The sequence below is a fragment of the Cherax quadricarinatus genome, chromosome 4 (assembly GCF_038502225.1).
Source record: "Cherax quadricarinatus isolate ZL_2023a chromosome 4, ASM3850222v1, whole genome shotgun sequence".
NCBI classification, from domain to species: Eukaryota; Metazoa; Arthropoda; class Malacostraca; order Decapoda; family Parastacidae; genus Cherax; species Cherax quadricarinatus.
In genome coordinates this window covers 18,536,630-18,549,474 of record NC_091295.1, presented here as the reverse complement: position 1 = coordinate 18,549,474, position 12,845 = coordinate 18,536,630, and the positions used below count along the sequence as shown (strand labels likewise).

At 38.8% G+C, this 12,845-nt stretch overlaps 1 protein-coding gene across 4 annotated transcripts in view; it reads left to right on the top strand.

The window, feature by feature from the left end:
• LOC128684195 (sn-1-specific diacylglycerol lipase ABHD11) overlaps positions 1-12,845 on the top strand; it is a 64,137-nt gene that overhangs the window by 35,517 nt on the left and 15,775 nt on the right. For 3 of the 4 annotated variants that reach the window (XM_053770349.2, XM_070094867.1, XM_070094874.1), the window contains one exon: positions 2,025-2,198. The exons of the other annotated variant lie outside the window; for it this stretch is intronic. In XM_053770349.2, coding sequence (XP_053626324.2) covers positions 2,025-2,198 — 174 coding nt within the window. The remainder of the gene's footprint in view (positions 1-2,024; positions 2,199-12,845) is intronic. 4 annotated transcript variants of the gene reach the window in all.

Below are 12,845 nucleotides of genomic sequence, written 5' to 3'. Positions count from 1 at the left end.
CAGAAGAGTTTGCTCCATTTGTGTACACATATTGGCTTCTGTTGCTGAGGTATGACTTTAGGTAGTTGAGGGAGTGCCCTTTTATACCATAGTGCGACAATTTTATGTGGAGCAAGTCGTGGTCAACTGTATCAAAAGCTTTACATAAATCAATGAAGATTCCCAGTGGGACTTCTTTTTTCTCTAGTGCAGTGTATATTTGTTCTAGCATGTGTATAATAGCATCATTCATATTTTTATTAGGCCTGAACCCAAACTGACAGGAGTTGAGTATGTTGTGGGAGATGAGACAGGAATAGATTCGCTTATGAATTAATTTTTCGAAGATTTTAGAGAGAGGATGTAAGTTGGATATTGGCCTATAGTTATTCAAGTCTGTTTGGTCTCCTCCTTTATGGATCAGGGTGACCCTTGCTATTTTGAGAACTGTAGGGAAGGTAGAGGATTCGACAGATTTGTTAAAGAGTGTTGCAATGATTGGTGACAGCACTTGCGACACTTTTTTGTATATAAAAGGTGGTAAGATAGTTAAATCTCCTGGCTTGTTTTTTAGTGTGTTGATAATAAGGGAGACTTCTGTTGGGTTAGTCGGAGCTAGGAACAGTGTGTTCGGGTATTTGCCAGTGAGGTAGTCATTGGGTGGGGTATTTGAGCTTGGGATTTTATTGGCAAGGTTTTTTCCTATGGTGGAGAAGAAATCATTGAGTCTGTTTGCTGTTTCAGTTGGTGGGAGTTGGGGTTCATCTGGCTTTGTTAGTTCAATTGCGCCCTTTCGTGACATCTTTTTTGTTCCTAGAATTTCTGATAGGGTTTTCCAGATCTTTTTTATATCACCTTTTAAGTTGGATAATCTGTTCTCATAATACAATTTTTTTTGCCCTTATCAGGCTGGTTAGGATTGATGAGTAATGTTTTGTTTGGTCTCTGGTTATGTGACCCATTCTGTATAATACAATATAATAATAATAATATTAATAATAATAATAATAATAATAATAATAATATTATTATTAATAATAATAATAATAATAATATAAATAATAATAATAATAACAGTAAGGAGAAACTTCAAAAGGCTGCCAGTAGTTGGTGCCCCCGTCAGCAAAACAATGGTAACCACTACTAGTACACTTTTCACCTGTTTAGACTTAAGTAGTCTATTAGTATTACGTTAAGTCTGCCCAAAATGCCTCAGCATTGTTAGTGGCTTTCTTTGCTCCAATCATATTATATGTAAACACATATTGTAACCTTTGCAAAGAAATAGATATTTATTTATTTATTTATTTATTCATTTAAGGAACCTCCTTTGAGGGGGAAGTTCGCATCCTGAAATTTCCTTCGTATCCAGAAGTAAAAAATCATCCAAACAACAGTTCATATCCTGAAAAATTTGCATGGTGGAGTGTTCGTAAGCTGAGGTTCCACTGTAATTGGGAAAATTGGGAATTCACGAAATTGGGAAATAATGAATTACATAAGCAGTTGTTTACATCTTTATTTCTTCTGAAGATGTACTTGTAAATGTACCAAAGAATTCAGATGGTTCTGTGCAGTTAATGTTTTGAATTTTTTTTTTCTCATATTTTTAGTCAAACATTTTCCAGTGATTTCTTCCCTTACATAGTAATCTTTATACAAAACCCATTTTATGCTCAGTGCTTCAAGTAGAACTTGAACTAACACATCTATTCAGACTGTTAATTTCATCACTTGGCCTCCTTATGTTCTGATGTGAGTTTCTGGTACTGAGGCATAACTCTTAACTCTGTTAATTCATCTCATAACACTTAGTCTTTCATTTTCCACATACTACAGACGTGATAGTATGTTAAACTTTTATGATAGTTCGACATTTGAGCTTATATTAGCCTCCCACCTCAAAGGAATGCCTTCACTATTTTTATCTTTTCTCTATGAATGTTTTCCAAGGATGATCGTGGGTTGTCACATTACCATAACACTTTGTAAATTGGTTCATCTTCATGGTACTCTACAATATTTTTAGTAAACTAATTTTCCAGCCATCTGTTGTGGACAAACTGTTTGTGCTGGACGTATCACCTTTAAGTATTTCAAAGGATATATCAACTCTGCCACGATTTTTAGAAATTATGCAAAGAATAGAGGTACCGATGCACCTTACTATGCAGGAAGCACGAAAATACACTGATGAAATTCTGAGGCCTGCTGTTCCAGTGAGTATGATGCTGTAATATTTTTACTTGTTTAACTTTTTATGTGAAATTTTATATATGCGGATAACAGTTCAAAGATAAAATTTTATTTTCATGTCATGATTATATCAGTGCCAGTCTACAGTACAATATTTTGATCATAATACAGTATTATTAGTACAGTGTTTTAAAAACAAGTATTGAAACATTGTGATTCATACAGATTTAGATCGTGCAATTTTTTTTGAATTTTGCATAACCATTACGTATTTTAATGTACCAGTCATTGTTAATAATAATAGTAATGGTAATAATAATAATAAAAAAATAAGTCACAATGCTGATGTTAGAACTATTCAAGACTAATTCACAATTTGAAGAGGACGCTTTGAACGTGTTTCCTGGATCATTATTAAGTTTCAAGCAAGAGCAAAGAGGTAGAGAAAACCAGACGATAAGTCAGGTGAAGAGGTGGGGAGGCAGCCAAAATCAGGTCAAGTCTGTGATTACAGCATTTGACAGTGTACTGGGAAGACGAGTATAAACAGAAATATTACCAGGGCAAAGATTTATGCAAAGAATTTTGTATATATGGGCTATTTCAACAAGACGGCATCTGTGAAGGCTAAAATAAAGTTAGATATTACTGGCAGACAATTAACTTATGGTGGGTATGGCTATGATCTAAGAAATAATAGAACATAGGTGGAGCAACTTTTCATCTGTTCTTAAAGTCTATCAGAAATGAAATGGTAAGTTTCATGAATATATTGGAAAGTGAAAGATGAGCAAGAGAGACTAAAACTGGCTTTAAAATAAAAAAAAAATCTTATCTATTGACACAGAAATTTTTGTAAATCATCAAGAAATATTAATATTTAATTTTCATTTAAATTAACTTATCAACGCTTGAGATAAGTTCCAAGACCTGTGGATACTGAAACCACGGATAACAGCGAACCCTATACAGTGGATCCCCCGGTATACGATAGCATCGGTATATGTTAAATCTGGTATACGATTCATTTCAACGCAAAAATTTTGCCTCGCCACTCGTTAAAAAACCCGCCACACGTGATTCGTCTGGGACACATCCACATGTGGCCTGAACTGCCCCGTGCTTGCCAGTGTTTACAAGCCAGCCAGTGTGCTTGCATCTAAGCATACATTCGGTACATTCCATATTATCACAGTGTTTTTGGCGCTTGTTTCTGCAAAATAAGTCACCATGGGCCCCAAGAAAGCTTCTAGTGCCAACCCTTCGAGAAAAAGGGTGCTAATGACTATTGAAATGAAGAAAGAGATAATTGCAAAGTACGAAAGTGGAGTGCGTATGTCGGAGCTGGCCAAGTTGTATACAAAACTCCAATCAACCATCGCTACTATAATGGCCAGGAAGGAGGATTCCCCTTCTAAACATTAACAACTTCGACACTCTCCCCTCCTCCCATCCCATCAATCATCACCAGATCTTCATTAAAGGTAAGTGTCATGTATTCTATTGTTAGTAGAGTAATACAAACTGTGCATGTCTTCTTTAGTTTGTGTGCATTAAACTTAATATTTCATGTGGTAAAACTTTTTTTTTCCATACTTTTGGGTGTCTTGCACGGATTAATTTGATTTCCATTATTTCTTATGGGGAAAATTAATTCGCCTTCCGATAATTTTGGCATATGATGAGCTCTCAGGAACGGATTAATATCGTATACCGGGGATCCACTGTATGTCATTTTTTGTTTACGTACATACCTATGATGTTTGGAGGGGTATAGGGATGGATGCTGGAAGCAACAATGTGGTGTGATGGTGACCATGTGGGTGGTAGTGTGGAGATGGGAGACTGAGTGGGTGAGTGTGCAGTTGGTGTGGACAGTAATTAGGGTGGCTGGTGGCTCAATGGCATGTTTGGGTGTGTGGACCATGAAAACATGGGTAAGGTGGGGGCATGGTGGTGTGGGAGTGGGGCAGTGAGGGCTAGAATCTGTGGGGGGAGAGGTGAGTGAGATCATGAGTAAGGTGTGGGCTTGAAGCTGTCAGGGAGTGATGTGGGTGAAAGGTGTGCATGTCTTTGGCTTGGTGTGGGTGGTGATTGGATGATGGGTGGCAGGGCAGGCAGTTATACAGCTGGTGGTAATGAGCATGGTGGGTAACTAAGTGATTGGATATGGGGACAGCATGTTAGGGTGAAAGGTCAGGTAAGGTGTGCAAGTAAGGTCATAGGGGATATGTGGCCATGAGGAAATGGTGGTTGTGGGGGAAATGTTATAGGTGTGAGCCTGTGGCCATGGGGAGAATTGTATCTACAGATTGTGTGGGGGTAGGTTGTTGGTCGGGATGGTGTGGGTGAAGGTATGAGATTTACACTAAATATTGCCAGATTGCTGATCTGTTTTTTGGTAACCTTAACTCATTATCCAAATATTTTTGATGGTTTTCATACCCACCCAAGCTCGGCTACCTCTCCTTAATTATAAAATATCTTAGCCTATTGTGGGTACTCACCAGCTTCACAGTTCTTTGTTGTTGCTGTGATGATATGATGCGACAATGATACAGTGCCTATGATGATGAAATGAAATGAGGTGATGGTGTAGGCATTGTGATGTGTTAAGTGATTGATTTGTGAGGAAGTGATGCAAAGAGGAGTAGAATTGGTGGAAAATATGTAGGTGAAAAATCAGTGTTGTATACTAGGGAGAGATTGAGGAAAGGTAGGAATCATGGTTTTACAATCCCATGAAGGGAATTTATAATAGCCTTTACCGTTTGCTTTATTTATTTTAGAATACCCCAAAATAAATTAAGAATTTTGGGGGATGCAGAATAATGATATTTCATTCAATTCCTTCTATACAGTTCGTCTTTAACCTTGTTCATGTAAAGTCAACTATAATGTCCTAAATGTTAACAGTTTGGCACAAATTTTACCAAAGTCTTGCCATATCAAAAATCATTATTTTTATTTTTATTATTTTTTTATTTTTATTATTTTTTATTATTTTTAACTTAAAATAACAAATACGGTAGGGCCCCGCTTTATAGTGTTCCGCTAATACAGCGATGTCAAATTATGACCAAAATTTGCTATACGGCAAGCAGTCTTTGAAATGCGGCGTGCCCCACCCGGTTTGTTTACATTATCCGTGACCACATTTGTTATGTCTGGAAAGTTTCCAAAATTTCAAGTGTTTTTTAGTTATTGCGTATTTTATGTGTACTCTGATAATTATACTTATGTGTATATGTACCTAAATATACTTACACACTGTGCTGGTGTGCAGGTACACATTAAAATCGCAAAGAGTCTCTCTCTACTCGTGATGCCAATAGTACATAATAATCACTCTTGGGCACATTAAATGTCTTATTTTACATTGATATAGACATTTTCATTAATCCATCTATGATATTTTCCTCAAAATTATATAAGAAACACGTTACATAGCATATAAACATGATACATACACTCACAGAATAAAAATTTATGTAAATATGAGATTTGTTTACAAAGTGGCTGTGTAGGTAGTGTCGGAAGAATTACGTTTTCTCTAGTCAAACACTAGGGGACACCTGTAGAAAAATATTCCTTTCGTATGCTTTCACTCTATATATAGCAATTCACGACCCTTGTGGGTTTAGCGCTTTTTTATTATGATGATGATAATATCATCTTCACTCTAAAAATGATATGTTGCATGAGAATGGGAGTGTTGCTGTTTGTTTATTCTGTACTAACTTGTACAACTTGTAGACATTGTAAGAGTATTTGTATTGTGAGGTAATTATTATTATAATGAAAAAATATTGTGAGGTAAAAGTTTTATAAACTCTTACAAATGTACATGAAGGAACTAAAAGCAGACACATATTAATATGCATTTATTTCGCCTGACAAAGTGATCACCCACTACCTGTTCAGTTTGTGTTCTTACAATGTCTGAACTCTGTATCTCGTTCTCTCTCTCTCGTTTACTCTTTCGTTAACTAGTTAGCTCTCATTGACGATGGCGTCTAAGCTTAGCTGTGAGAAAAAGAGGAGTCGTAAGCCTCTTGCTTTAAGTGCTAAGTTAGAGGATGATAGTGTGCCATTCTGATTTTATTCAATAAACACCCTGCCACTTTGCTCTCACACGTTTATATTAATATTTTAACCCTTTCAGGGTTCAGAGGCTAAATTTCAAAGGGTGCACCAGTGTCCAAGAATTTTAAAAAAAAAAAATTTTATTAGTTTTTCTTATGAAATGGTAGAGAATCTTTTTCTGAAAGTAATAAAACAAAAAGTATGAAATTTGATGGAAAATTGACGAAATTATGCTCTCGCGAATTTTGATGTGTCAACGATATTTACGAATCGGCGATTTTGCCAACTTTGACTCCCATTTTAGGTGAATTACATTATGCCAGTCGACCAAATTCTTAGCTATTTCACTAGTATTACTTCTATTCTATCAACTGAGCACAAGAAATCGCCCGGTCAATTGTTTCAAATACAGAATAAAGTGATCGGAAATTGGTAACTTGGCCAATTTCAAAATAGGGTCCAGAATAAACAATGCAGGAATTCCTGGCACTAAACTAATATTTCCTCTGCTCATTAGTTATGTTTTCAGGCTTTACAAATGAATTCCATTTTGATTTTTTATTCACATGATGAATTTTTATTCAAACCAAAAAATAGAAGATTTACTGTTATGCAATATTGTAATAATTGTATAAATATCATCATCACATTTGTAAATGTATATTAGACCCACCAGCTGGCATGTATTAGATGTGTGAGGTCATTTGTTTACTCTTGAAAATCGACAAAAATTTAACATTTCCGCTACTTTGAGCTCAGTTTCAAGCCATTTCCAGTACTAAAACCAATCAAAATCATCTCTGCTTCTGTAATATATCTTCCATTCTATCAAATGAGACCAAGAAATCGCAAATACAACTATTTATTTATTTATTTATTTATTTATTTCCAATTTGAGCACACATACAGAGGTACAAAAAAATACAGATAAGAGCAGCATGCCAAAGCCACTTATACTATGCATAGCATTACGGGCTGGCTTAAAATTAACTTAAGATTAACTTAAGATTAACTATAAGAATCATACGAGAAAACACTGCAAAGTCGCTGTTTTAATCGAAAATCGCGGTCTCATTTTTTTCTCTCATTATACACTGTGTGCTGCAGGATTTGTTTTATGTGGTGCACACATACCACATAGATGTATTCTCTCATATCTAGGCCCAAATTTACCACTCACAGCTTATCAGAGTGAGCTGAGCTCATGGCGTAGATCTACGGTTTGGACCCTGAACGTAAAGCCGTAGATCTATGGCACGGACCCTGAAAGGGTTAAGGTAAGTAATAAGTGTACTCTGTGTGTATCTTACCTTTTATTTATTTATTTTTTTTATTTATTTATTTTTTATTTTTTTTTTTGGGGGGGGTTATTTCTATTGCTAACTTAATATAAGTTAGTGTAAATTTGTTGTCTGGCATTTATTGCATATTTTATATGTACTCTGATAATAATACTTGTGGACCTGTGTGGTAGCCGGGCGGAGGGACATTACGTTTTCTCTGCTCAGCCACCAGAGAAAACGTGTATGAATCTGTGTTTGGCCCAGCCACTCCCCCACTCTGCTTTTGTTTACAATTTTCGGCATGAATTATTCATTACTTCTCCCTTCGTTTATGATGGCATCTAAAGGTAGTTGTTAGAAACAATTAAATTCAGTGAACAAGGTATGTCAATGCTAATAATATGGCTCTGGGCCACAGTGTAGGTAGCCGGTAGGTGTAGCCCAGGCGGGCTACACCTACCGGCTACCTACACTGACTTCCTACAAATAAATACTACTCACCACTCTTCCTACATTAAGACTACACATATTTTAAGGTAAATAGTGAGTGTACTGTATGTGTATTTTAACTCTGGGGTGTTTTAAATATCATATATTAAGTATGAGATGGGGAACCAGGGCTACCTACACCTGACTTCCTACAAATAAGTACTACTCACCTCTCTCCCTACATTAAGATTACAAATACTCTAAGATAAGTAATGAATGCACTTTGAATGTATTTTACTTTGTGTGTTTTTAATGTCTAGTTCTGTTACTAATTTAATATAATTTAGTGTAAACTTGTTGTCTGGCATATATATGCATTTATAAATGGAAAAAAGGGCGTTCTGCTTTCCGGTGATGTCTACTTTCCGGCAATAGCCTGGAACCTAACCCGCCGTACAAGTGGGACCCTACTGTAATTGAAATTGAACTACAGTGGTACCTCGAATTTCGAACAGCAGTTATGTAAGTGTATTTTTGTAAGTGCTTTTGTAAGTGTATTTTTGGGGGTCTGAAATGGACTAATCTAATTTACATTATTCCTTGTGGGAACAAATTCGTTCGGTAACAGCACTCGAACAGCCTTCTGGAACGAATTCACCAAATTCAAGGTACCTTGGTATGGTGGACCCCCAACTTGCGATGGCCTCAACCTATGATAAAACCGACTTACGATGCTTGTCAGCTTAAAAATTTGACCCCGACCTACGTTGAAAAACTCGACTTACATCATTCGTCCCCAAATGCAGCCTTCTGGCCTGAGCACCTCAGCTGAGCTAGTGTGACGTTGTTTACAAGCTAGGGTGGATGGTTGCACGCATACATTCGATAAATTTTGTATTCCAGTATTTTTAGTGCTTGTAACTGCTCAATAAGCCACCTTGGGCCCAAAGAAAGCTTCTAGTGCCAACCCTGTGGTAAAAAGGGTGAGAAATACTACCGAAATACTATTGCACCACGGTCAGCTGCTGCTGCACCATGGTCAACTGCTGCTGTAGCACTGTCAGCTGCTGCTGCTGCTGTACCACGGTCAGCTGCTGCTGCACCACGGTCAGCTGCTGCTGCAGTACCACCAGCAGCTGCTGCTGCTGTACCATCGTCAGCTGCTGCTGCACCAGTCAGCTGCTTCTGCTGCTGTACCACTGTCAGCTGCTACTGCTGCTGTACCACGGTTAACTGCTGCTGTGCCATGGTCAGCTGCTGCTGTACCATGGTCAGCTGCTGCTGTAGCACCGTCAGCTGCTGCTGCTACTGTACCATGGACAGCTGCTGCTGCACCACAGTCAGCTGTACTACTCGAAGATGTGGAGAGACTGTTGTTGGTGTGGCTTATCGAGAATACCGAGAAACAATTAACCCCAGAGGGTTAGCCACCCAGGATAACCCAAGAAAGTCAGTGTGTCATCGAGGACTGTCTAACTTATTTCCATTGGGGTCCTTAACCCTGTGACTGTCGCGGTCGTATATATACGTCATTGGAGATACCGTGTTTGACGTATCTATACGCATAAATTCTAGCGGCTTCAAATCAAGCGGGAGAGGGCTGGTAGGCCTACACGAGAGAGAATGGGTCTCAGTGGTCGGTGTGCACCCTGTGAAAAAAATCTGGGACTCAGCGGTGCATTGTGGGAACGCCGTGTTGGTAGTCCATTTTCACCATGCCTCGCAGTAAGAAGTTCCTCACTCCTCGGCGGATTGGAGGTCTTTTGTTCCCAAGTGATAGCTCAAACAGTGATGATAGTGTCAGTGAAAGTGAATTCCCTGGTTTTGAAGCGGGTGTGACCGAGAAAATTACCCAGGATAACATAATTAGTGATGAAAACCCAGATGACCCACAACCTTCCACCTCTGGTGCTGGGCCGGCTCGTTCATGTTCTCCTGTACCAGGACGAAAGAGGAAACTATTTGCCCGTGTACAAGACTCAGATATGAGCAGTGCAAGTGATAGTGATAGTGATTTCAAGGTTATTGAAAGCAGTTCTAGTTGTGACAGTGAGGGTGAATATTCCCCAGTGAAGTGGCAGTATATACGACGTCGCATGCGGTCTGGTAGTGTGCCATATGCTCTTCCAAGAGGATGGAATACATCTCGGAGCACATCCCGTGGCCCTACACCACATCCTGATAGTGAAGATGACGATATTGTTACGATGGGTATAAATGATGTGAGTGAGGCAGCAGGCGGTGGTGGTGATAGTGATGGTGGCATGAGTCATGTGACACCAGCAGCGGGCCACGCTACTACCCGCGCTGCTGACTCTGCACAACTACAACCAGCCTCGCCTGACCCCACACTCCTACAACCACAACCACAACCTGCACAACCACAACCACATTACAATATTCAGAACGCACCAGCTGACCGCATCTGGGATTGGCAGCAAGATGACGAGTTTGTTCCCAATCCCCATGACTTTGATGGAGGACAAAGTGGAATACGGCCATCATGTACACTTGGGAACAATCCCACTGAACTGGAATGCTTTCAGTTGTTCTTCGATGAACCCCTGATGGACATTATTGTCAGGGAAAGCAATACATACTATGAGTACACCATGGCAAACACTATTCTGTCACCAAGATCATGCCTACACCAGTGGAAGGACACAACTGTGGCAGAGATGTATCTGTTCTTTGCCACAATAATGCTTATGCCACATGTGTATAAGCATAGTGTCAACACATACTGGGCGACAGACCGCCTGATTTCAACCCCTGCTTTCAGTGACATTATACCAGTGAATAGATTTGTGTTACTGTTACGTATGTTACACTTTTCAGACAAAACCAGGCCTGACAGAAGCGACAGGTTATATAAGATCAGACGTGTGTTTATGTACCTGAAACAAAAGTGCTGTATGTATTTTTATCCCTTCAGGAAGCTTGTTATTGACGAGTCTTTGATTTTGTTCAAAGGAAGACTCTCATTCAAGCAGTATATACCAAGCAAGAGGAAACGCTTTGGTATAAAGTTATTTGTTCTGTTTGATTGCAAAACTGGTCTGATTTTGGATATAATTGTGTACACTGGCGGTAAAACAATGGAAGATACCAGGAGGTTACTGGGTATCTTTGGTGATGTGGTTAGAACAATGATGGAGCCATATCTTGGAAAGGGGCATATTTTATATACTGACAACTGGTACACAAGCCCTATACTCAGTGATTTCTTGTGAGTGAACATGACAGATGTGTGTGGCACAGTGCGTAGAAATCGTAAACATATGCCTAGGTTCGATGCTGGCAGTCGTAGAGGTGAAGTGCAGGTGTTTGCTGCCAATGACATCATGGCATTTCGGTGGCATGACAAACATGATGTCACACTGCTGACATCAGTTCACCGACATGAAATGGTAGACACTGGCAAGCAGAATAGAGAGACCAATGAACCCATTGTAAAACCTGCAGCTGTGATGGATTATAACCTCAATATGCGCTTAGTGGACAAATGTGACATGCAGATTGGGTTTGCTGACTGTGTTCGCAAGAGTTATAAGTGGTATATAAAACTGTTTTTCCATCTTCTTGACATTTCCATGCTGAATGCTTATAATATGTATAAGTTGAAGACCAAGAACAAACCCAAATATGGTGAATTTTGTTTGTCAGTCATCAGACAAATAATATTCAAGTACCAAGAAACAACACCTGCAATAGACCAGCGCCCACGAAATTATCAACACATGTCCTCTCGTCTGAGGCCTGGTGATCACTACCCCATACCACTGCCTGCTACTACTGCCAAGAAAAATGCTCAGAAGAGGTGTTTTGTCTGTGGACATACCACAAAACGCCCACAAAAACGCAGAGACACTCGTTTTATGTGTGAGGAGTGTAAGACACCATTGTGCTTATACCCATGTTTCAAAGAATTCCACAAGCTGCAGCAGTTCTAGAAAAGTGTCCAGTGATTGTACATATGTATATATATTATAAAACAATCGTAATAAACATTTGTTTACATTGTTTGTTTGTGTAAACAAGTTTTAGCAACATTATAATGATACGAGTGTTTTTGCTATAATTGTGTTACATTCAACGAGTGTATATTTGAACATTGCACAATAATTTGGTCTCACAGGCCACAAAAGTTATGTGAAAAAATAAAATAGTGAAAAAAGCAAGAAACCATCGAATACAAGTAAATCAAAGTTTACCGGGTGACCGGCAGTCGCCGCTGTTGCCGCTCGCAGATCAATTTCAGCAAACTTCAGGACTCTATATCTCGGTAAGTACTTATGGGAAATTTTTTTTTTTGGGGACTAAACCAATCAGAAAAATAATCTTAACATTTTCATAAGAAAAATATTTTTTTTTTTTTTTTTTTTTTAAAATATTTTGCGACACCAGGAGACACTTCAGGATTGGGCCCTTCGACAGTCAAAGGGTTAATCTTGTCCCCCAGGATGCGACCCACACCAGTCAACTAACACCCAGGTGAACAGGAAAAAATGCCTGGAACTAGTGCTCATATTGGTGAATTTAAGGCCAGCAAAGGTTGGTTTGAGAGATTAAGAATCATAGTGGCATACACAATGTGATAAGACCTGTTCTGGACGAAAATGCCAAACAGGACCTACATTACTTAGGAGGACAAGGCACTCCCAGGACACAAACAGTGTCTCGTCACTCATCACCACATCTTCAGTAAAGGTAAGTGTCATTTATTCTTCATTTAGTACACTAGTACAGTGGACCCTCAACTAACGGCGGCATCAAGTAATGGCAAATTCGTGTAACGGCGCTCTTTGGCATAAAAAATGGTTCTACCGGCGGCGAGAAACTCATCAAACGACATTCATCCCGAACTTGTCC